We start from the raw sequence: 26,530 nt of genomic DNA, 5'->3' as shown, positions 1-26,530 counted from the left end.
GAATACTGAAGTATAAAAAAGTAAAATGCAAATTCAAGTGAAGTCTGAATGCTGTTGCCAGAGGTTAAAGCAGTATCATAAAGAGAACTGAATACAGGATTTAAGGCCAACAAAATTTAAACTTTAAGTTGTCATCCAGAGAGGCAGTGTGTTTAAATTGGCTTATTTTGGCAATGCGTAAGACTCTAAAATATAAATGAGAGAGTAGGCTATAGTAATTTTTTGAAACAAGTTATTTGGCACATGGAACCCAAGACTTGTTCTGGCTAAAATTCAAAAAGTGCTTAATCTTTAAACAAACAAAAAAAAATCTTCCTTTTTGTCTTTTCAGTTACAGAAAAAAGGAAAAAATCTTTGGGCTTGTTGCCGTTTACTTCAAAATAATTTACTTTAAATTTTGGTGAAAATTCTAGCAAGTGAATGATGAAGTATTGCATGTGAGTGTTCTGACAGTAGCATGTTTCTACCCTGACACTGAGCAGATTCAATATTTTTAATATTTCATGAACCTTATTGGTGTTTGATGTACTTCAAATGTATTTATTCAGTTATTTTTCTTACACACTGGCATAGTGACAAGTGGAGTCCCTCAGGGGTCAGTACTGGGCCCAGTCTTGTTTAACATCTTTATTGGCAACATGGACAGTGGCATTGAGTGCACCCTCATCAAGTTTGCTGATGACACCAAGCTGTGTGGTGCAGCAGACATGCTGGAGGGAAGGGATCCATCCAGAGGGACCTTGACAGGCTGGAGAGGTGGGCACAAGCCAACCTCAGGAGGTTCAACAAGACCAAATGCAGGGTCCTGCATCTGTGTTGGGGCAATCCCAAGCACTGATACAGGCTGGGCAGTGACTGGCGTGAGAGCAGCCCTGAAGAAAAGGACTTGGGGGTGCTGGTGGATGAGAAGCTCAACATGAGCCACCAGTGTGCACTTGCAGCCCAGAAAGCCAATCACATCCTGGGCCGCATCAAGAAAAGCACAGCCAGCAGGTCGAGGGAGGTGATTCTCCCCCTCTACTCCATTCTGGTGAGACCACACCTGGAGTACTGCATCCAGTTCTGGAGCCCCTATTACAAGAAGGATATGGGTGTGCTGGAAGGTGTCCAGAGAATGGCCACAAGGATGATCAGAGGGTTGGAGCACCTCTCCTATGAGGACAAACTGAAAGAGTTGGGGCTATTCAGTCTGGAGAAGAGAAGGCTCTGAGGAGACCTTATTGTGGCCTTCCACTGTCTTAAGGGGGCCTACAAGAAAGCTGGGGAGAGACTTTTTAGGGTGTCAGGTAGGGATGGGACTGGGGAGAATGGAAAAAAAATAGAAATGGGTAGATTCAGATTGGATGTTAGGAAGAAATTCTTCACCATGAGGGTGGAAAGAGGCTGGAACAGGTTGCCCAGGGTGGTCATAGAAGCCTCATTCCTGGAGGTTTTTAAGGCCAGGCTGGATGTGGCTCTGGCCAACCTGATCTAGTGTGAGGTGTCCCTGCCTATGGCAGGGGGGTTGGAACTAGATGATCCTTAAGGTCCCTTCCAACCCTAACAATTCTATGATTATATCAACGGTTCAGTAAAGCCACTATTCCCAAGGTAGACTGCAGGGTTTGTATAGCTCATCTTGGAGCTAGAGAATGCTGGAGAAGTGATGGACTGGCTTCCCTGCTGCTGCACGCAACCCTGGGTTTGGCTTTGTCTGCACCTGGTGCTCTCCCCTTCCTTTCTGCCAGCACTGGTGTTCTTTGGCCTGGTAGCGAAATACTTCTGTGAGCTAATATGGCCAGTAACCCACAAGGGTTTTTTATATGGTTCTGTTTCCTACTGCTTTGTTCTGAACTGATTTACTGTAGGACCCTACAAAACACTGATGCTAATATGAGAGAAGAAGACATAAAATCTGGGCAAGGGGCAGTGGGGACATGGAAATGTTAACAGAAGCAGGATGACCTCCTTTGGGTGGCAGCCAGCCCTTAGGAAGATAGGCTTGTGTTTGCATACATAAAGCTTGACCTAAGCTATTGTGTGGTAATGGCTCCTGCATCAAAATCCCCTATGAGGAGTGGTAAATGTTGCTTGCCTGTTTGAAGGCATACTTAGCAGGAGGAAATTTTTTATTGCTATAGCCTGCATGTTGGCTAAGGTGCCTGCTGGATGCTGTGCTGGCTGGGCTGTCACTGACTGGTTCTCTGTAATGCTAGGGGATTGAAGGGGTTTAGTATCCTTCCACTTCTTATTCGTACTCACCTGTCATACTAAATTTACAGTATTTGTCCTGATTTTAATGTAAAATTCCTGGCTTCTGTGTTCTCATTAAATATTCCTCGAAATCTTCTTTTGTAGAAAGGAGGCTTTTTAAGCATCATAGGAGGAGGAATTAAGTAATTGGTTATCGATTCCTATTTGCTTTTTGACTGCAGGCTATTCAAGTTAATGTTAGAGGTGTTCAGTACTGTGCTACTGTAAGAAGGATAATGACCAGGTAAGGATGCTTTTTGCCACAGACTGTCTACCACATTGGTTTTCAACGTTTTCTAGCTATAACCTGCAGAATTGCTGTAACAGCATACTTTGAGAAGCAGCAGCATTTTTTTTTTTGTTTAGTCAAAGAGTAACTCTTCCTCATTTGAAAAGGAAAAACAGGCATGAATGCACTTCGAACAGCAACAGGTATGTCAGTTCCAGCTGTAACACTAGAGAAGGAAGGTAATTTAAAATGGGCTTATTTGAATATAAATTCTAGTTCTAATTTTTTCCATCTAAGCTCTCTTTCTGGAGTGTGTATGATTTCTAAGTGCATTTTATTAAGAGTGTTTTAGCTCATGCAACACTTGTTACAAGAAAAACATTCAAAACTCACATTTCTATAAAAAGTGTGATATTTAGGATGTAAGCCAAGGAGAAATGTTAGGCAGTCCAACCAGACTATGGAGTATTAAATGAAAAACTAGCAGGAGAAATAGAAGGAAGAGCAATGAAGTCTTTAAAAGAGGGGGAGTAAAAAGGTCTTTCTTCTAAAAAAAGTAGTCAGAGAAATTTTATCTAGCAAATACTGATATTTTTTGACTCTTTACATCAGGCTCAGATATAGTAGTAGATATTTTCTGGAATAGAAAAATACGTGTGTGGTGGTGTTGTTACTGTAATACTACTTTAAGTTCTTAGAGTAGGTGGATATTAGCAGTATTCAACTGATCCTGAAGTGCAGCAGAAATCAGTAGGTCAGGTAATACCTTTTGGTTATCAAGGAAGAAACTAGTACATACATATGTCAGACAACTTATTTCCAAGAGCTCTGGTGAGCCATCTTGGTTCAAAGGGGGGAGGAATAGCCTTTCTTTTTTAAATAAAGGGAAAGAGTGAAAGCACCTAACAAACCAAAACAAACGTTTTGGGAGTTGAAGATAAACTGGGCTCCCTCAGACATTGCTACGTGTTAGTGCAAGGTCTGTTAATATCAGGCAGCAGCCTTTCTTCCGTCATGCTGTTAGATGTAGGAGACCGAACTGTATCGTATCAGTTTTCCAGTGTTGTGGGCACAGCATCATTTACTGCCATTCACGCTAAGGGAGCTGTCAACACAAAGCCTGCCTGCCTGTCTCAGCAGGCAGCTAAAAGCCCAGGCAGCAAGGAGCTTGATTCAGCAAATACTTGGGCAGATACAATGACATCTGGGAAACTGAAAGACAGATTTCTGTCCTTTGGTAGAGAATTTAATATTTTCCTTACTTTAAGAATGAGGTTCAAAATATCAAAATTATATGTCTCAGTGTTGAGGAAGAGGTTTTTGGTGTGGGCTGTGGTGGTTTTTGTTTGTTTGTTAGGTTTTGGTTGTTTTGTCTGGGGTTTTTTGTTACTTTGGGCTTGCTTAGGTTTTTTTTTTAAGGAAACCGAGAGTGTTGCTGGCAGTATGCTCTGTGCCAGATCTCCATCATTTGTTCAGACAGGACTCTGGCTATAAGTTTTGGAAGTAATGGAATTATTGAGAACTGTTGGTTTTGGACCTCTGCAAAACGAGAACATCTGGCAAGAACTTTACTACATTCCATCTAGCTTATGGAAGGGGAAGCACTAGTTAGTACAAAATGCATACTGGGAAAAACAATATGGTCCTTCATATTGTAGGCTAATGTGGACTTCCATCAACTCAAATTCTTAACTGTATAAATGCAGGTAGAGATGCTTCTTGGAAGTTTTTAGTAGTTTGCTTTAAACCTTTTTTATGCACATGGTGCACAGGAGGCTCTTTAATAGATTTGAATGTTAATTAACGCATTAATGATTATCTAAATGTCAGCAAAGAACTTTTAATTTGTTGCAATTGGATAATTTTAAATGTATATGTGTAAAGATGAATGACAATCCTCAACAGCATGAAAGGATACTGCCCTCAGGTTGATATTTGAGTTTGTTTTCAAGAGGGTCAGAGTTTTCTGGACACCTTGTGGAATGTTAAATGACTGACAATAAATTTTCTAAACATTTTAAGACACATTGTTAGAAAAGCTGTTGTGCTTGCAGTGGTTTTGTTTTTTATGAGAGTTAGTGCCTCATGCTCTAACTCGGATTTATATTGTGTCCTGTTGCCTGAATTGGCAGTTTTCTGTACTGTCATAACGCAGTTGGTAACAGTAGCTGTTGACTGTGAGATTGTATTTGAATATTTTTGGCCTGCTGTGTGCAGTCTTGTGATCCTGGCCTTGATTTGGGGGGTGTGTATATATATATGTGTATATAAAAACCCCCCAAAAATGTTTTGAAGTGTGCAGTTATATTAAAGCTGTTGACTCATAACTGAAGTAACCACAGGAAAATTTGACAGTAGAATGGATTATTATGATACTTCATAGGGCTCAGACTTGCTTGTTAGAGCTATTGAATCTCATACTTCATGGCTGAATGTGAAGAAGAAAATAAGCAGCGTGATGCAGTTCAGTTAGCAGTTTAGCTGTGTTCATGTTTGCATGTGAATAAAAGCTCTGAGTTGTATCCCTGATAAAGGCTTGGTCACTAAGCTGGCTTGCTTTATTCACATTTGTAACTGGGAAGGCTTCAAAATATACTGTGTGCACATCTGTAAATATTACTTCTATGCAGAATATAAACCATGAAGATTAGTATTTACATTTTTCATTCAGAATTGTAACCTTAAGTTGAATGTAATGTTTTTTTCCCAGGCTAAATAATGGCTTTACAATGGATTTATAAGGATATTTACATACACACACATACACTTTTTTGTTGTTTTGAATTATTTTTATTTTAAAAATTTTGAGCAAGATTGTATTGTAAGGTGTCCAGGTCATGCCAGGTTACTTGGTGTGTTTGTGATTAAGAGTGTAGGAAGCAGAAAGTACATGGAAAGAGAAGCAGGTAACGACTGACGTTTCTGTAAGAGTGCTGCTATTACAGGAATCAATAACCTAATGTTCTTTGTAGGAAATACATGGGTCCTATTACAAGAAATGAATAGGATTGTTTCTAAAATTAAGTTAGAAGTAGTAATTGCCTTTTTTTCTTTTTTGGGTAATACTAAATTATATTTAGGTAATGAGTCAAAACAAATCTAAAACATATGTGATGGTTATATAGGAACTGTATTACCGGTACTGACTTCTTATGTTAATAGACGCTGTTAAACTGATGAAAAGCTTTAATTTGTTTTTCCCAAATCAGCATGTTTAAGTGTACGCCTTGAAGTTGTATTCTGACCTGAGAAAATACTATTCTTGCAAATAATTTTCTGTATAAAAATGTAGGTTTTTAACAACAATAACTGCCATAGAGGATGTTTATTCTTTGCAATGTCAAATATGCTCTGGGGCTCTCTAGTATTAAGAAATGTTTCCGAAAGGTAGATTACTTTATTTGCTACTATTATAAATCACTGTTGATATTTCAAATGGAGCTTACAAACTGATCTCTACAAAGGAAATATTCAAATGGAAGCTAGTGTTTTATGGCTAGTAATGGAGGTAATCACTGCCTCAGAGTGGCTTCAATCCCTGCAGCGCATCCTTGTGCTTTTAAATGTCTGCCATTAGAGGCTGGTATTTAACGGCCTCAACTCTTACGGTAGCAAACCTGACTTGGGTATATGGGGAAGTATGTTCAAACTAATGGTTAAGACCTGGAAAATTCACTTCAGACTACATGATGGATTAAGTGTACAGTCTGCAGCCGTGGTTCTGTACATGGAGGAGAGTGAGCAGCATCATGCAATCGAGTAACATTATCTCGGGAAGCTTTCTGAAGGAATTGCCGAGTTCAGTGTTTGTATCAGAAAACCTTGCTTCAACATAGTGTTTCTGTAACGTGTCCACAGTACTTTCTTTTTTTTTTTTCTGGAGCAAAAGGTACAAAAGAGGCTATTGCTCTGCTATTCCCACAGGTGCCTCTAATAACCAATTCTGTTACTGGGGGTGAACTTTCGTTTTTGATCCAGAAGCATGGGTAGAACTTTGCTCTAAGGCAATCAATATGTTCTCCAAGAAACAGTATGGATTGAGATTTGAAGCTTTTATCTTCTTCCCCACCCCACATTCCCCTTCCCTGACTAGAAGAAAGTATTTCCCCTTGCTTTTCCTTTGGAGAAGAGGGGGAGGATGGGAGGGCAGATAGAACTAAAATGTTGTATCTAAATTTATCCACATGGCACTTAAGTGGTTAGACTGTGGATAGGTCGCCTGGGTTTCATTTTTCTTCTCAGTTTGATTAATGCCCCTAGCTTCATATATTTTAAGTCCACCATGTGACATCTTTTGTAAAATCTCAAAGCTGCTTTTGGTTTTGAGTAGTTTGTGTCCACCCCACCCTGGTAATCCAGTAATAAATTTCTGTAGCTATATCTTGTTTATTTGACTTGCACATTTGAGGTAGTTTGTTAGAATGTAAATTATTACCTTATTAAAAATATTAGATCTACTATAAAATGAGAAATATTTTCTGTTGGGAATCAACCAGAAAAGGCTGAGAACTAGTCTTAACCTATTGAAATGTTAAGTTTTTGATTGAGGTAGTATTTCTTCATCAAGTTCATTCTCTTAGTAGAAAGTCTAGAACTAAAATATAACTTTAGGCAGTCATTTGTGTCATACTTCACAACAGACTTTTGCAATATGGGGTCTAATGGTAGATTGATTTGTTTGGGTGTCTAAGATGCAAAATACAATGAAGACTGGTATGATTTGTGCTCTAGCTCTTTGCAATTGATTTCAGTTGCCGATTCGTATCTGAAGGAATATCATTACTCTGAAGCAAAATTGGATGAAGAAGCTATAAAAGATAGAAACTCATACCTTCAGTACCTAGTATAACAATCTACAATGTGATTTTTTTTTTTTTTTTTTGGTCAAATCATTTATTTGATCAACATCATAGCAGATGGTAACCCTATAAAGTATATTATCTTCACACTAACATTAGAGTCCATGTCTCTTGAAATAAGTTTTAAATATGGTACCTTTATTTTATATCGGCAAGAACAACAACTTTTAAGTTTGATTGTAAGATCCAATTTTTTTATTATATGAATGTTTGAACCATTTTCTCTTCAGAATGAATACGTATGTTGAAATAATGAGGCAACAAATTTCTTCAGCTTTTCTTCTAGAAGAGCTTGAAATGCTCATGGCACCATATTAAAAGTGACATTAAGTAAAGCCTTTTTATAATTCAGTGCACAGAGCCAGAAAGCGTCCTTGTGACTGCTTGGCCGAATCTTCATGAGGTGAGCAGGGAGCACTCAGCCTTTCCTGCAGCCTGGCTGTGCTCCTGGATTTTTGTTGTGCATTGTCGGTGTGGCTGCCCAAGGGCAGGGCCAATGTCCTGCTGGTCCTCCCTGGGACAGTGGTGATGAGTGCAGTTGAGCTGCCATGTGATCCAGACCAGCCACAGACTGCCAGCTGAATCATCCTGGACAAAGATCAAACTTACTGAATTACTCCCTAGTTAAACTGCAGTATATCTGCTAGAAGTAGCCAGTTTTCATTGAGAACCATGAAATCAACTCACAAGTCATTTCTATAACTTTCCATCCTCCATGCCTGCTGAAAAAAGGAAGTGGGTATAGAACCTTGGTATACTGCCGTCGGCCTGGCTGCATGTGTCTGGGTTATTAGACCTTTATAATATTTAGTTTTTCTAATTGCCCTCTCTCTTCCATCACCTAAACAGTGAGATACCTCAGCCCTTCCCTGTGCAGTATGCTTTTAAGTGCTTTGTTAACTCTCACAATTTTCCCTTCGACGTCTGTGATGAGTTATTGGTATCTGGAATTGGACACTATGTTTCCTTGTGGAAGGGCTTGTATGAAGGTGATGATCCCCATAGTTCCTCCATTCTGTTTTGTGTTTCCCAGGAAAACATTTAAACCCTCTTGATGACACACTTGCTTTGAGACTTTTGAGTTTATTATCATAGAGGACTCATGTTCTTTTTTACTGGTTGTTGCCCACTTCAGGCTCTTCTCCTTTCTGGAAGGTGTATCTTATGCTCCTGGCTCATTCACGGAGAGCTAACTTTTTGGCTGTACGTGTTGGGTGTTTGTTTGTTCCCAGCCTGCTAGAGTTTGTCTGGGTCTCTGTTTCTTGAAGCACTTGCTTGTTTTTCATCTGTCACTGATGAAAAAAGCTGTTGTGCAAACCAGAATGGATTCCTTGAGCGCTGTGGTAGGCACGTATCTGATTTCCTTGTTGAGCATTGTTGGCCGGCCAGTTCTTGGCTCATTTGGTGTGTGTTGTCTGATGGGGGCTGAGGGCATCAGGGGTGGTGTTCCAGGTCAAATCCAGATGTCAAATGGCTATGAGATAGTGTGCCAGCATTCTGTAGGCAACGTATGAAATTCTTCCTTGTCGCCTTCATGGAGCTTCTGAAGTGTGAATGTGTGTGCCTTGTGCAATCTCTGAATAAACGGTAGGTCTTGTTGCAAACCCATTTTGGCTTGTAAGAAAGAAAAACTGCTATGTGAAGAGGAGGAAAAAGCTAACAGAAAAAAAGGAAGTGTGTTGGTACTGCATACTACTCATAGCTATAGCCACTCTAGCTTTTTTAGAAGAAAAATAATTCTGGGAACTATTCAGAAATTAGTTTTCTTCCCCCTCTTATGCTGTTACATTTTTGTTTTAGAGTGGTCTTCAAGCAATTTTTTTGCATAGAATTAAAATAGGAAAAAAAATCAGCTATACATGTGCTGATTTCTCAGAGTCTTAACATAAATCCATCTGCCCTACTGACTCCAATTGTTGAACAAATATGTTTTACTGATTAGGAGTCATGGATCTAAACATGCTATGCATAACCATTTTTTACTGACATACTTCCTAAACAGGTTTTTGTAAGGTGCTGTCTCTCAGGCTTTCCCAAAGACATTGTCTTGCAGAAAATTTACAGAAAGATATTTTTGCCGTCATATACCCCGCCTCCCATTTTGACACTGAAGCAATGGAATACTTGTTACAATAATCAGAGGATTACTGGCACTGTTGTTTCTGGCAGAAAAGAGTCATTTGTGCCAAAAGATTACTTTTGCCTTTGTCAGTGCCAGCCACGACTTTTTGCTCAGCTCCTGGATCACTTACAATGAAACAACAACAATACTGTCAGCTGCAAAACACAGCAAACTTCCCCAAATGGGTGACTTAATATAGTGGTGGTTTTGCATTTTTAAAACAACTTTTTCCAGCCTTGAGGATCTTTCCTGCAGTACACAAAAGGTGTCTAGTTTTTATCTGGGTGATTGTACTGTGCTTTCAGTTTAACATGCCTTCTGCAGCGTTTGTCCACACAGCGCGTGTCCACACAGTATTTCCTACCTTCATAAACCATGTTTCATAAGGAAATAATAATTAGAATACTATTCCATAGGTAGTTATTTACAGTATTTCCTTGCATCTTATTTTGTAGTGTGACTGGTCTGAGAGATGTGCATGAAAATTTCGTAGTTGCAGTATAAAGTTAAGGTTTAGGGATGATTTTATGGAGTAATGTGCACTCAGCTCATTTATAAATTGTCACACTTAGTTCTTATTTATAAATGATGACATTTTAAAGCTTCATAAATAGTGTATACTATATATCACATAAAAATTTTATACTCTATCAAAACTGAGAGAAGTTTTGGGTGGCAGGAAACTAATGGATTATGTTTTATAGGCCAGAGTGCATGGAAATCTGCAATTTGGGATGGAAGTGTTCCACCCATTGGAAAAAAAAAAAAGATACAGATACTTGACAACCTAATTGCTGGAATAGGAACCTTATCCTATATGGCTGAATTTGCTATTGGAGTTCAAGTACTACTGCAATTACTTTGTTTGGAATGTAGTTTAAAGATGGTTTGACCAATTAAATTCACATAGAAAGTAACTGGAGAAAGTACTGGCAACAGTATTTATAATTGTTGGCTAGATAATACAGAGGAGATATAATCTGAGTTCAAAGATCTCCCTATTTTTTCCTTCCCCTTTTTGAGCTGTAACCTGGATTTGCATAAAGGGAACTGATTCTGAAAGAACCGTTACACAGTTTTAAAAGATTCCTATTTTAATAGAGCAGACTCCATGAGTCTCTGGGGTTTTTTGGCTGTTGAAATACAACCAGTCTGTCTTGCCTTTTTCTCCCCTTATGCTGAAATCTTGCATGTTGTTTAAGGACCAAGTGAGGGAAATCATTTTGCACATTTTACAATACTTACACAAGACATGAGAGCAAAGAGTAGATAACAAGTGTATGTTTCACAGTATGTGCTACAATATTCAGTGCTTAAGATGCAGGATAAATCAGACTGTGCAAAAAGCCAGGCTAACATCCTTGTGCTTGTTTTGTTACTCATGCTAATTTCTTACGGATCGGGTAGGACAGACGCTGCAGATTGGCAAATCTTCTTGACTTTTTATGCTTCTGTTTTCTACAGCTGCAGGTGTCCAAATGAGTAGGTTGTTCTGTAGCCAGCTTCATTAACAAGGAAACTGTTCTTCTTAAGTTTTTAGAAATACTGCTTTAAGTATACGGAAGCAGATGAATTTGATTTAAGTGTATGGAAGTGGATGAATTTGCTTTCAGGCTGCATCAGAGAACATTATGCTTTTGCTATATTTTCTTAGGTCGATATTTTTCTTTTTTTTACTAGGTATGGATGAGCGAACAGGTGCCACATCCTGGGGAACAAGTGGTCAGCCAAGTCCTTCATATGAACCTTCAAGGGTAAGGTTCCCATGTAATAATTCATAGTGAAAGTTTATGGGAATGTACAATGAAAATCAGCAGATGATTTGGCAATGTTTTTGAAGGGTAAGATCCTTTTAAATACACAGATTAGTATCTTTTAGAGACTTCAATGACTTTGATATGCTGCAATAGAGGTTCAGATTTCTAAGGCTCAGAATTATGTAGGTTAAGAATTTATGAAAGTAAACCATACATAACTTTAGACTTGATTGATGAGCATGTTTCCTTTAACTTGATTACTTACTTAGGAGCAAAATTATTGGCAAAGTGTAGGGTGGGGTATGCTTGCCTCTACATGAGTGTTAGCCAGCTGTACTATGTGCTGTGCCATGGCAAATGTTGGCCAGCTATACTATGTGCTGCGTCATGATGTTGGAGAGAGTCTTCTCTTTTTAAACAACTTTCTCCTGTTCCATTGCGGTTTAATCCATCCTGCTTGTTGAACTAAAGTTTTTTGATAGTATCTAACATCTTAAAATAATGTTACCTCTTAGTAAATTTCATTCCCTTTTATCTGTTCAATTTTCTTTTTTTATGAATATCTACTCCCTAAAAAGCCACTGAGCTAAGTACCTAATGAATTAATTACTAGAAATACATAGCATAACTGCTGGGCCTAGTCTAATCTGTTATGACTTCACTACCCTTGAGGCAGAGCTGTGCTAGTGCTTTTGCATCTTTGCATGCTTCCTCTTGCTGTGGATTGAAATGAGTAACCTGCAAGGTCTTGTCCAGTACACTGGACATTTTTAGTCTGACTTTGGAAAAGAGCATTAGATTTTTCCCTGCCACCCCCTGAAGTCCTAATTTTTCTATTGATCTTTTGTAAATAAATTAATGTAAAACAACAGAACATCTTTATGGGTTTCAGAAGAATTTGTGCAACATAGAAATTAGACATTCTTTTTAAAAATCCTCTGTAGTTTTAGACACAAAGCTCAGTTTTTTTTCTACAGTTCTACAGGAAGTTTTTTTCCTACATTCGAAATGGAATCTTACTACATAATTTTAACTCCTGTTCTTTTTGTAAGTGTTTGGTGTTTTGGCACTCATTTATAATGTTGCTGATAAATTTCAATCAGTTGTGAGTTAGGAATTTGAGCTTGTGATTCAGTGACTGTGTGGCTATATTAATTGCGTATTTTTTTTTGTTAGAGGATCAGCAAGTTAATGTTCCAGAATGAGGATGCCTCCTGTGCTTGGTCAATTTTTAATTAAAAAAAAAAATTCTTTCTTGGTTTGTTGTTTGGGTTTTTTGTGTGTTTGGATGGTGTTTGGTTTTTTCATCAAGTCCTGTACAGATTATACCATAAAACTCTGAAGATGGTAATAAAGGCAGATGTTATTGTGCGAATAGAGGTACGAAAGAAATTAAAATCATTGGGAAGACATTAGTGCTAGTTGGGTCTATCAGTAAGAAAAACAAATATAAATGTGGATTTGTATTGAGCCCTGTGGAAGATGGTAGGAAAAGGGTGATGTTAAATTCTTGTGTGTTAGGTGTCCCTGTCCCATCAGCAATTGTAGCTTGGAGTTAAAATAATTTATATTAAAAAACAAAACCAAAACCAAGGAAAAAAAAAAAGAGAGCAAGACTAAAAAAAAATCTTCCCAGCAAACAATTCTTGCAGAATTGTAATCTGTTAGGCCAGTTTCAGCTAAAGCCAGTTGGTCTGTAGCCAAACTGAATATATTGGGAAGAGTTGATAGAATCTATCCCCAGAATATTACTGAAGTATTTCTTCTGCTGCTAGCTAAGTGCAGATGATTTTTTTTTCTCTTGCATTAGTGATTAGAGATGGTACTGAGAGTTCATTCTGAAGAACCAATTATTATTTTGAAAGAAAATATATTAATTTTTGTTTAAACCAGATCATACTCTTTTAATAGGTCTTAATCAAGCTAAATACGTTATCAAGTATATTTAGTTTTGGAGGATTGCAGTTAATGCTGTCCAAATTTTTTTCTGAAGTTTGAGACTTTGAAAATTCTGACCTGTAGATTTATTTCTCTACTTGTATTTGTGGCTGAATTTAATGATTTTATGGTGTGGCTTTGTGTGCATCACTAAAGTTTAAAAGAAGAGAAGACCAAATACTGACATACACATTTTCTTCATTTATAAAGTAAAAATTAAAGAATCTGTTTTGAGAGATAAAGCAATGTTTTGTATGTTTTGCCTTCTCTTTTTGAAAAATTGTTTTTTTCCTATAGTTTTGCTGTGTTGGGAGCAGAAGTCTTGGGGGGAGCTATCCCCTCATAATCCTAAAGGCTAGTAAAGGTTATCATAAACTGAGTATTTTTACAAATTCAGAGGGTTTGCTGATGAATGTAGATTTTTGCCCAGGTCTTCAATTCACTTAAAAATTCTGATAGTGGTTAGGGAAGAAAACAACATTCATGTCGAGGTTCTAAGGAAGCATTAAATGGTTGTCTGACATGTCACTTAAATGACAATATTTTGCTTTTGAAAGAAAACTGAGTTTCTGTTACGGGATAACTCTGTTGCCGTGTTTTCCACCAAGAAAAAAGAAGTAATAAACATTGGAAATATATACTGTCTGTATACAGAATTGGTAATGGTTAAGAGTGACAAATTAGTTCTCCCATGGCTGTGTTGTACAAAAAAATAGAACAAAGGAATCTCTCTCCTATGTTGAAATGACTTGAAAAAGCACCTGAGTTCATTTACCGGTCTAAATGATCTTTGTATACATAAATTTTGGATAAGATGTATGGTCTTCTTTTTGTTTTCTACTAACTAATGAGATACATTACACAAGTGGTTCAGAATTTTGAATAAAGTTCTGATTCTACTTCATATGCTTCCAAATCAGATGATTCTAGGGAAGAGCTACAGTGAGCCTGTGGGTCTCAGAATATAGATTGGAGTTTCTCAGGAGGCAGGGCAAATGATGCACGTAGCTTTTTACATTTCTAGGTTATTCCTTGTAAGGATTAACACAGAGTTTGTTACGTTTGTCATACATGTTCAACCTGAGCTGAAAAACCCAGTGCTTTTTCTAGTAATTTCAATAATTTATTTTTGCCTTATTGTTCTTACTAATTATCTGTTTACAGGAAAATGGCAGTCTTCATGGAAAAAGCTCAGACCTCTCCACAGACATGGAGAAGTTGAAACCTCAAGAGGTAGCACTTCTTATTATCTTGTGTGTGATTTTTACTTATGTATTTATTCATAGAATAGAATCATAGAATCAACAAGGTTGGAAAAGACCTCAGAGATCATCAAGTCCAACCTATCAGCCAGCACCTCATGACTAACCAAACCATGGCTTCAAGTGTCACGTCCAATCCTTTTTTGAACACCTCCAGGGATGGTGATTCCACCACCTCCCTGGGCAGCACATTCCAATGGCAGATCACTCTTTCTGTGAAGAACTTTCTTGTCACTTCGAGCCTAAACTACCCTAGTGCAGCTTGAGACTGTGTCCTTTTGTGCTGGTGCTGGTTGCCTGGGAGAAGAGACCAACCCCCACCTGGCTACAACCTCCCTTCAGGTAGTTGTAGACAGCAATGAGGTCACCCCTGAGCCTTCTCTTCTCCAGGCTAAACAACCCCAGCTCCCTCAGCCTCTCCTCATAGGGCTTGTGCTCAAGGCCTCTCACCAGCCTCGTTGCCCTTCTCTGGACACGTTCAAGTGTCTCAATATCATCCTTAAATTGAGGAGCCCGGAACTGGACACAGTACACAAGGTGTGGCCTAACCAGAGATAAATTTAAATTTACTTGTAGCCTACTAATGCAGTTTTCCTTTAAAGGTCACAATAAAATGACCATATTACATAAGAATTTAAATTATTGGCTCATTATTGGCTCATATTTCCAAAAGGCTCATAAAACAATTTTCAATTAAAGATGATTGGAATTCAGAGGTAGTTAAATACACACCTGTCAAAGGCTCATTAAGTAACATGGTGGAAGGCAGACTAAAGGCAGTCATTCCCCACTCCTACTGAAGGTCTGTTCAGGTCCGTATTAATGGCCTGATAATGTCCAGCACTCATGCTTAAAGAAGGAGTGCAAGATTAGGGCAAATATTTTGACAGCCTGTAGTGTTTAGTGTTGTGGTCTCCTGGCAAAGCCCACACTTAGGGGCTTAGGAGATTTTTTGGACAGATTGTTCTTATATCTGTTGGTGGACTCATTCTCTGCAAGCTGTGAATTTTTCTTACTTTGATTACAGTTTTAACAATGATTATAAGTGTTTTGTGCCAAAAATAGTGAAGATTTTGTCTTTTAACAGATTTCCACCATGTTCCTCTGTTCTAAATAATAATGACTGATTGTTGTTGATGTACTTAATATTATTATTTTTTATTTTCCACAAACTTCTTTATTTACATTCCTCTTGTATGTCTGTTGTGAACTGAAGAATCATAATCTATTGGTTTCTATTTGTGTGTAATAACATCTAACTTATGGTTAGTTCTTGGTGCCATTCTCTGAATCTTTCTGCTTCTGTGTAACTTAAGAGTTAGGGTGGTTATTACTGTATATACTATTCATGATGAGAGGAAGCCAACAATTTCTGCCTTGGTTATCTGTTCCTTTCTTACTCATCACTAAGTTTCGCATTTTTTGACTGTCACTGGGCTCTGAAGCAACGCTATCTCAAAACGTAGAAAAATTAGTAAGATTTTTCTTACATGGTACAGTAGTTACTGTGTTGTTGGAACATTGAGTTATTTTTTTAACATGCTTTCATTTTTTTTTTAAAGCAAAGTTTATCTGAGGTTTTGTTGACAATTTCATGGACAATTTTACTAACTGCACTAATGTGGAGTTAGATTATTTTAAAGTTGCGGGGGGTTTTTTTGGTGGTCATTTTTCTTGTTTTGCTTTGTTTTTGTTGGTTGATTTTCTTGTTTGTTATCAGCAAACCTTACTATGTCTTTGTTAACTCACTCTTTTTGATGTGTTGTGGTAGTTTGAGCTCTGAGTCTAGGAGCTCAAATGATAATAGATATAAATTCCTCCCCCTGCCCCTCTCCCTTTTTTTTCTCGGCAGGGTGGAGAGAGAGAAGAAAGGAAAAAAAAAAAAGGGGTAGGGGAAAGGAAAAGAAAGAAATAAATTCGTGAAAGAAATATTCTGAAGTCGGTTTGGAAGTAGGAGGAGTAATTTTTTTTCTTTTTTCACAAAAGGGAAAAGGAAAAAATAATTTTTTACATATATATATATCAGTAACAGGGGGGGGTTTACAGAGGTGAGGGATGAGGGTAAGTGAGGAAAAAATATACAAAACCAAGCCTGGATGGCCTTGTGTTCCCCTGGATGTCGGTGGATTCAGTTGAGAGAGAGAAAGGGCCCCAGCCACGTGGTCCGGTGCAGGAGACAGTAACAACAACAGCAGCAAGAAATCCACTCGAGCAGACGAGGCAGGAAAAAGGGAAGAGCAGCAAGATATCCGCCCCTTTTACAGGCTTGCTGGACAGGAAGGGGAAGTGGAATAGACCACCTCTGAGTCAGGGGACCACCTTCTCCCAGCAGGGGAGGGGCCAAGCCCTCCCCAGATTAAATTTCTTTTGTCCACCTGGGGCTGGGTTCTTCTCAGCCCCATCCAGGATGGGTGTGCCCCAGCACATGTGTTCATGGAATTGTTGAAGAATGTCAGCCCAAGTGTAGGTTTTTTTATGAAGTGTGGAAAACATAGCAGTAACTTCACCGTGAATACAACGTTGATTCCTGTGCTTGGGGCAGGGTGTTTGATGTCTTATTTTAATCTTATGATCAATAATTAACTCATGGAATATCCTTCTCTTGTCTTCTGTAGCAGTTTAATTTACTTAAGTGTTTTTGGTGATACTTTTAAAAAAAGGCATATTCCAGTAGTGTTTGGTCTAACATTAAAGGCTGTGGATCGCTGCAAGCTTGAAAAAAACTTTAGATAAGAATCTTGGGTTTTTTTTGCAGAATCACAGAATGGTAGGGGGTAGAAGGCATCTCTGAAGATGTCCAGTCCAACTCACCTGCTAGAGCAGGATCACCTAGAACTGTTAAATACTATTTTAACACTGAAAGAGCAGTGGGTATTTATATTAGAATTGGTTGTGATGATCTTAAATTTGTGATAAGGTACACACTGAGACATTAGTGACTTGTGTGCAAAACAGGTTTTGTTGAAACAAATGAATCATTTGAAAATATACTGGAGAGGGGGGAGAAGAAAACAGTAGGAAAGCTTTATTTGTTAGAGGAATAATTCAGGAATGGTTATTACTGAGTCAGTGGAATTCTACGAAGTGCTGATGGTCTTCCTTACTCTTTATGCTACTGAAGTTCATATAACAGTACTGTGTCAAAATTTTTCTTATGGTGCATGTTTTTCTTCTACCTGTCCAATCTTACCTTTGCTTCATGTGCAGCAGTGGTGGCTTTTCTGTGAATATCTTCTCATCAATGTATGCAAGGCCCTCCTTTATCTGAGTGAAACAGAGCTAGAGATATTTTTGCGTGTTGATAATCCTTTGTATTAGGAGGGTAGTTGGCTCTTAGTCTATGTTGCAGAAGACTGTAATGTGGCTTTTTTTAAAGCCTTGCTCTACTGAGCTCTTTGAAGCAAATTCTGAGGTACTTGAACCAAGTCACATTTGCTGCATCACAATATATTGCCCTATAGCACTTGATAGTTTTGTATTCCTGTTGTGAAACGTGTCCAAACTTTTTAGCTTTCCCGCTTTATTTGGGAGTTGCAATTTATAGTCAAATCTCGCAACAGATCACTTTTTTGGGTATAAATATTTAAATTAAATACTTTTCTGCTGTAGTTTTTACTGCAGCGTGGCCAATGATTGCTTTTATTTCATGAAGAATGATGCCGTGTGAGGTTTTCATTATTGCTTCAGTTTTGTAGTAACATGCCTTTGCAATAAAAGAAGCGAGCTAGTTTTTCATCTGTTCAGATTGCTGTATCCAAATCAAGCAAATCTAAAAGTATTTTTCATAAGACATATCCTTGCTGGATAGTCTCCTTATAGATACACACAAAATTTTAAATGTGAAAAATACTTTTCACATTTAAAAGGTATTTTTCTTCCAAAATCTGAACTGTGGATGTCTTCAGTATTTTCTAGCATGTACATTGCACTAGAAGCTGTGAGTGTTTTTGACCTGATTTAACATAGAACCTAGCTTCAGTACTGAGTATGCAGTTTCTCCTTTTCATTTATGTAATTCTGCTATATGTCTCCTTGAAGCCAGAGCTGAACTAATCAAGATAACACTGCTAGATTCAGATGGTTTTGTAGCATCAGTCAACAAGTTGTCAACAGGTTATGTCTTCTGTTTTATGTAAAACTCACATATGAATTGGAACCCAGAATGCTGTGTGCTCAGACAGTTTCTACCCCACCGGTAGTAGTAGTTTCAGTTTGCAAAGAAGTCAAATAATAGTAATGAGAGAGCAAATTTTGAAATAGTATTTTATACCTCTTAACTCAGATATAGATTCTTTAAGTAAGTAGGTGATTTAGTGTGAAATCAAAGCCAAAATTAAATATTCCATATTCGGTGCATAGGACACATTTGCAAATGAAGCTTACTTTATAATTTGATTTATGGGCAGCACTCTTCATAGCAAGTTCTTACGTTTAAGTTCTGAATGGTTTAGTTAGTTGTTTTGAGTTTTCCCAGGGAATCTGGGATAGTGATGTGCTTCCCCCCCACCCCCTGTGTAGCGGATAACCAAGTAATGTATAATGTTATGTTTCTGTCTTTAGAATACTGGTTAAAACTTGCTAATATTGAAGGGGAATCAGAATTAAAAATAGACAATCTACAGCTCCTTATTTCTAGTGCAGTTGGGTGATATCTATCAGCTAATTACAGTAATTCCTTTGTTAAGTAAGTATCATACAAGTTTCTTAGACAATAAATAAAGATGTGGTTGTTATACTGCCTGTTTGCAGAGGGCTGGGATATGGCACAAATGGAGTCTGTGATGGAGAGCTTTCCATCATCATCAGTCTGCTTTGTTCCACACTTGGCATTTTTCCCTGTTTAGAAAGTTAAGGTGATTTTCTGTTTGATCTGTGACAGACTTGTGTGTGTTGCCCTTATAGAAGATGCTGGTTACACCAGAGAAAAGTAGGTTGCTGGAAGCATTTATTACTGATTGAGTTAGAAAAGATATGGTTGTTGAAGAAGCTGCTTTTCATTTTAGTTTTAGGTGCCAGTTGGTTGGATTTTTTTTTTTTTCATTAGAGGTTTATACATTGCTGATTAATGATGTTCAGCCACAGAATTATACTTGGGAATGTATAAATTTTTCAGTCTTGCTCTGTCTTTCTCTGTTCTTCTCTGGTGAATACTTCGTGGTGAATACATTTTGCTGACTATCTGGAAACAACACTGTTCCCAATTAATAGTTTGCTGCAAGACTGGTAGTGGTTTAAATGGAGTTGTACCATGGCTTGTGACTATGTGATGTTTCTTGGTGCTTGGTTGAAGTAACTGAATACAATGCAGGTGATCTTCAAGGCCAAAAGAAATAGTACACTTCTTTGCATGTTTGTTTGTTTGTTTTTTCTTTTCTTATAGCTTGCTTTCATTTTTGCAAGGTTCTTCCTGATCTATGCGTTCAACGCAGCTTGGTTTTGGGTCTAGAAGTCATAGAAGAATACTGACTGGAAATACTGTTTCTGAAACACAATAGTTGTTTATTTCTGGAAACATACATGATCACATAATACATAATCTTTTAAACTAGCTAGGACACCTTGGTATGGCTATTGCCCAGAGCGTCCTGTGTAATCCTCTGTCAGTGACTCACCACAGTGTTCCCAGGTGTAGTGAGTCTCTCTGGGCTGTCTGTCACTGTTTCTGCATCTCACCTTCTCTTTCCGCTTCCTTGCCTTGTGTTTTTCCCCTGCTTCATTTGTCATTAGCATTCTTAGATTAGTTTGGAGGGGTAAATAATCCAAAATAAAATGGATTTCAGTAGCAGATTCACTGTCATTGATTTATACATTAGTCATTAGATAACCGTTGCCTCATTCATATGATCATATCCAAATTTAGCTTGGAAGAAACCTCAGTATTTCTGAATTTTAAACAATATTTGTTAGTTAAGGTCAGCCAAACTATGGAACTCAAGGAACTGGATGATCTTTGAGGTCCCTTCCAAAACTGATAATTCTGTGGGATTCTGAGTGAACTGGAAGCAGCATTTGTTAAATTTCGATCTTTTGGTCTGTAGCCAAGTCAAACTGTCAAGTCAACCATTAATTTTAGTGGGATTTTAATCTCATAAAACTAGAGGTGATAACTAAGCTATATTATAAATTGCTAAAATGCAGATACCCATTTATTGATTTGGCAGCTTGGTTATAAGCCACAACTGAGTGTTTTTTTTGGTCTAGTCCCAGAGATTGATGTAGGAGATGGCTTGGGGACAAGGCAGAAGAAACAAAGAGAAGAACTCTTATTCTTCAGCAAATAATGCTGTGAAGCAGTTAACTGTACAGGAAGAAGTTATTCCATGAAGTCAATAAATCCATTGGGAAATCATGTGCCATGTAGTTAGTGTCTCCTTATTTTTTTTCACTAGTACCCTGAAGAGGAAATAGGATGTTGTACTGAAACAAACCTGAAAACCTCGCAGCTTGAGTTAGAGTCAGAAATACAGTTTTGTATATGTGTGGACAAATCCTGGTGTGACTTGAGAAAATAATTGCTAAGGGACAATAGTTTTACGTTTTTGTTGTAAAGGCAAAAGGGAGAGGACGAAGCCTTCAGTAGGCCTGCAACCAGTGCAATGAGAAGTGGTAGGAACAGTGAACTGAGCAAGCTTTTTGGCTAGTTCTTAGGTGACTTCTGTGATTAAGTTAAACCAAAATGATACAACTTTAATGGTCATCAAAAGACATTGAGTTTTAGGAGGTTAATTACCATTTTCTTTTGTTAAGAGGGGGCATAGAGTCACTGTGTCAGGCCTTTTGTTAATGTTTGCTAGGATAAACATGCCTAGTAAGGCGATTGTTTTCTCGTGTTCTTCAGTTTCTTCTTTTGGGCCTTCTAGAATTCTCTAAGGTAATTTTCAAATGTCCTGTATACGGCTATTTATGATTTTGTTAATAGTCTCAGAAATGTAATTGGCTTTGCTGTGTTGGCTTACTTGTGCCTGGAAAATCCTCGTGATCCAGATAAAACCTAAATTGCTTGGACACTTGGGGCATTTTCCCCATAAGAAATGGGAATGAAAATACTGTAACTGTAGATTTTTTTTTTCCCTACTTTTTAATTTTTTTGTTCTTGATACGTGTAATTTCTTGGAATTATTAGAGGATGTCACTCTAATCCAGTACAGATACCTGAGAAATTAATTAAATGTTAGACCATTCAGTGTTGAGAGTGCCTTGGCTACTCAATTAAATTGCAGTGCTAATAGCAGTAATCTTTCAGATACATTTCATGACTGGTGTTATTAGTAAGCAATATTTGTAGGAGTATCTGACTTAATCTTTCTGATCACAAACATGCAGTGAGACTGAAATCCAGGGAGAGGCCTTCTGCAGAATAAACAGTGTCAACAATACAAAATGCTCTAAGGGATCACTTAGCTCCCATTAGACTTTATTTGGGCTATAAGACTGCAGAAAGAAAAAGTTTGTCTTCCTTTGGGAAGGTTAAAGCTTGCTTTTGTAGTTACTATGTATGGTTTTGTGTTTACAGTTATGGCATCTAATCATGTTCACAACCAGTTTTCTTTCTGTAAACAGAAAAATGCCCTGAGCAGCCTCTTCAGAATAGGGTGCTGAGAACAGGAAATAAATTTATCCAGTTTTGCAGACTTTTTGCCAGTTGTTTGCTAAATACTCACATGCACTCTGATGCACACTAATCCTTAAGTATGTTTTCTGGGAAACAAAGGTGGCGGAAATGGGGATGTGTACTCAGCACAGAGTGTCTCCTTTCAGCCTTTCTATGTCAAATTTGTCTCACGGGGAACAGTAGGTAGCAGTCCTCCAAAAGGCCTTGGAAGCCCACCTGTGGTCCAAAGAATAACAACACCAGCCCATTCCAGTAGAGTCACGTCAAAGGAAAATATTATCAATTGTTCTTCCCAAGAGGGGAAATAGATTTGCACATAACTAATTAGCTCCTGTTTTTGCTTGGCAATCTAGCTAGGATCACGTCCATTTCCAGAGAGTAGTCTTAAACATTTTTATGAACTGAAATTTCTTTCCATCGTCTGAAAGAGGGAATGAAGTTTGGTAGGATGTATTTTTGAGTCTTCTTTAAAACAGATTTGAAAAGGGGCCTTGTTAGGAATTTATAATTTATAGCCACGCATCATCTTCCCCCCCCCCCCTTCTGTTGCTTTTGCCATGAGGAATGAGTTCAGATGCTAGATGATGGGTTTTTCTCGTTGTTATTTGGTCTTGGAGATGGGATGTACCTTGTTATAAGCCACTGTCCTTTGCTGGTGTTGCAGACAGGCTATTTAAGGCTCTCAATTGCATTAATCTTTAAGCAGTAAACACATTGTGAGTTTGAAGTGTCATATTTATTCAGTAGGCTTTTTTTTTTTTTTTAAAACCTTGATTGTGCAACTAGAATCTTCTAGTAACTTAAGAAAAACTAGTGGAAGCTTCTGAAGTTTTCATCTATGACTGATTACAGTTCTTTGCAGTAGAACTTCATGCTGTTTGTTATGCAAGTTAACAATACAGATGTGAAAGCAAGGAATGGTATCAGGAATGCAATTTTATTTCAAGTTTGTGATTATTTTGTGTTCATTTAGTGTGGGTGAGTTGTATGTGGAAAGCAGCTCAGGGTTTCTAATCCCAAACAAGAGTCCGCTGCTTGAGCTGATAATCCATAACTCATTACTAAAACTCAGAATAACTTGTGTCAAGGATGCTGGTCAAGTTAAGATCTTTTTTACATAGCGCCATTGTACATGAAGGCTGAGAGTGGTTATGCTTTGCACACATGTAAATTTTGATATGCATGACAAAGAATGAGATTCCTGACAAGTGTAGTTAGAAATTGAGTTCAAGTAAAGAAGAAAAAATTCTATTTAAAGTGCTTGCATATATCTTAGTACATTTTCCTCCATTACAGTAAATGCTATGTTTTCTATGGCTGTATAATTGTAAAGAACTACTTGGAGTTTTTCTCAGCTAGGTAAAGTAGTCAGTTTGTGTAGGGTAAAGGACTATAACATTGATGCTGTGGTAATTTGATACAAGTGCATTTTTTGAAACAGTATATGAGAAAAAGATGATGTAGGGCATTAGTTTGAAGGATTTATGAAGTTAAATGAGAGAAAATTCCTTTCTGTGTAAACTGTTTACTTCTCCAATTACTCTGGTTTTGGGGAGGAATATGCAATGTTAATTTGGGGAGGAGCATTGGTAATCCTGGGCATGAAGTGGATTGTCTTGCATGATGTGTAACCATGTGTGAATTAAGTCTTACCCTGTTATGTTTTCAGTAGTTTTATTATTTACTTGGTAAATAAAAATCTCCTGAAGATTTCAGTTTCTAGGGCTTGTCTACATGCCACATTCTGAATGTCTGAGATATGGATTATCTTTTATCACTAAGAGTGTCCTTTCTAGTTTCTTTCTTTTAAAAAGAAAAATATAATTTAAGTATGGTCTAAGGAACAAGGTTTTAAAATAACGCAGTAACAAGTACAAGCAGAGTGCCAAACAGAAGGCTACCTACTTTGGAGCTTTATTTTTTTTTTTAATCTTCTATTTGCAAATTTTTGTTTCTTTATTCAGGTTTGATTTTTGTTTTGTTTTGTTTTGTTTCATTTCAGCATAAAAATAAACCACATGTGGTGACCTTAGCTAGGAGCCACTCCATTTCCTCAGCAGCTGCTGCTACATGCTGCTTGTCTGACAGACGCGGCTAGGTCATGGTTACCAGAGGACATCCTTGTGGTCATAACCGAGTTGTAAATGTCACTAAGATTGTTTCTGAATGCCTATCACATGTGTATCACTGATTCTAAAGTTGATAAAGTCAGCCAAATACTTATTTGGGAGTTAGGGCTCCCAGAAGATTACTTTTGAAGTCAAATAGCAGCTAGAGTTGTGACATGCATCCATAAGCAGCAGTAAGATTCGACAGTTATTTAGCCCTCAGTTACTAGCCTTTTGGTAGAACTGTCAGCATGCCTGCAAAGATAGTGAGGCCTGTTCCAGCCCTATTAATGTTGTCTTGGATGTGAGCCTGCAGTCTGGAAAAATGATAAATGTTCAGTGATTGATGATCTTACAGTCCCAGGGCACTTGGGATTGTTTCTGGTAGTTGTGAACAGTTCCACTCCCCACCCTCTAATTAGGCCTAAGCTTTAAGTTACTCTCTGCTAGACTTAAAGAAGTGAGTAAGTGGAACTTGTAAGATTAGGTTTACAAAATGTTTTTCAAAGCTTTGGCTACAAAAGGAGGTACAATTTTGAGTGGCAAGTCTGTTGTATTTTGGTACAGAATAAGTAATTCAGTGCACCTCATCAGTTGGAAATGCAGAGATCTTATTCATGCCTTTATATAGAAAAGCTGAAGGCACTTTGAAATCTCCAAAAGATAATTTTAAGTAATTGTGTTAATTAAATAATATGTACATCCTAGAGCTTCTTTGTTTTCTGTCTCTATACCTTTGGCACAAGCTTTCAGTAAGCTAGTGTCTCCTGACTGCTTAAGAGTCACTCCAAGCCTGCTGAGCTCGCTATGCTATGCTAGAAAAGTGCAAACCAGTATTTCAGTTTTAGTGCTTATTTGCAAATCATGTGACAAAGTTGTTTGTTTAATTTCTATGTGGAAGGAAACCTTTTGTCAGTGAGCTATGCTGTTCAGTAATATGATAGTGTCAAAACGACTATTAATGTGTACCATTAATAGCAGGCTGCAAGGGGAAATGGAATTTCTTTTTCTCATTTTCAGTAACATTTTTTCCTAATGTCAGTGACTCTTTCTGACCTTTTTTTTAAATACAAACAGAAATCTGGGCTGGGGGGGAAAATCAGTTGGGAGTTCTTCAGACTAATTTTATCCTCTCAGTGGTTAGTGACTTAAGACTAAGAGGATTCAAATATCAAAATATCTCTGTGTTCAGTTTTTTGTAATGTTGTTCAGGAGGACACATCTTATTAAGAAATTTTGGGCTTTCTTTTTGATGGGGGAGAAAGTAAAATGTAGGCAAGGAGTAATTTCTATGAGATAGACCTGAAAGCCAACTTCTGTAATTAATGACCAATTGTGACTCTGCACATTTAATTAGGAAAGTGTCATTGCACTCAATTAGCTGGGCTGCCAAATAATCTGTTTAATACTCTGGTCTTTTTTTCTCTAGGGTTTTGCAGACAGTCCTCATTACAGTGATCACTTGAATGACAGTCGATTAGGACCCCATGAAGGATTGTCCCCAACACCTTTCATGAACTCAAATCTGATGGGTAAGTAGGTAATTCTTTACAAGTATCCCCTCCAAGCCTCTTCGGTCAGAAAGACATTTTTCTTTCCCTTGTCTAGGCCTGACGTGTCAAGCATCTGGAAGTTCTTCTGTTTCTTTTAGCAACACTGACTTTTGTATTGAAATCTTTTTATGTTAGGCAAATTCCTTGTAAAGGCCTTTGTCCATGACTTTTAGAAGGGAAACACCTAGATTTTCTTAACTTAATCTAGAAAGATGATATATTTTGATTTGATTTTTACATTTTACTTGTAAATTGTAAACTCCTTTAAGGCTCCGTTTTGCCTAACTTTAGTTGAGAAGGCATCCATAGCAATTTTTAATTTGTGTATTTTAATAAAAATAATTAACTTTTCTAACACTATTGATTTTGAACAACCTCCCAATTTACTTTAGGCTTTTCTGGAGTTAAATATTTCAAGAGTTTACCTCTCATTTTTAATTTTCTCATTTCTTTGACACTTGTGTTAGAAACATTGTCAGATCTAAGAAATAGATGTGAACTCCTATTTTGCTAGGCACATGGTGGTACTGTTTCTAGGACTGTGGGTGTTGAACGATTTCTGGTTTTGAAATTGGAAAAATAAGTAAGCAAAATGTGTATTGTAATGTGGGATTAGGTAATGAAAGCTTTTTCTTCATTGCCTGCATGTTTATGTTACTGGAAACATGTTAATGTTTAGATGGCATTGTTTGAAACTCTTCATCTCTATTCCAATTTAGTGCATAAAAATGTTGGTACCAAAATACTTCTTGTTTGCCAATACATGGGACAAGTCTTGGGACAAGTCTTAAACTTAGGGACGACTCCGTGGCTGAATTGTGAATCTGTACACTTGACATTGTTTCACATAAATTCTGT

At 37.6% G+C, this 26,530-nt stretch overlaps 1 protein-coding gene across 5 annotated transcripts in view; it reads left to right on the top strand.

Annotated features, from left to right (window-relative positions):
• Window positions 1–26,530, top strand: part of TCF12 (transcription factor 12) — a 162,290-nt gene that overhangs the window by 30,203 nt on the left and 105,557 nt on the right. For all 5 annotated transcript variants that reach the window (XM_054387921.1, XM_054387920.1, XM_054387918.1 and 2 more), the window contains exons 3-5: window positions 11,123–11,196; window positions 14,302–14,370; window positions 25,549–25,651. In XM_054387921.1, the coding sequence (XP_054243896.1) occupies window positions 11,123–11,196; window positions 14,302–14,370; window positions 25,549–25,651 (246 nt within the window). The remainder of the gene's footprint in view (window positions 1–11,122; window positions 11,197–14,301; window positions 14,371–25,548; window positions 25,652–26,530) is intronic.

This window comes from Indicator indicator, chromosome 16 (assembly GCF_027791375.1).
Source record: "Indicator indicator isolate 239-I01 chromosome 16, UM_Iind_1.1, whole genome shotgun sequence".
Classification (NCBI taxonomy): Eukaryota; Metazoa; Chordata; class Aves; order Piciformes; family Indicatoridae; genus Indicator; species Indicator indicator.
This window is presented reverse-complemented; position numbering and strand designations above follow the sequence as displayed.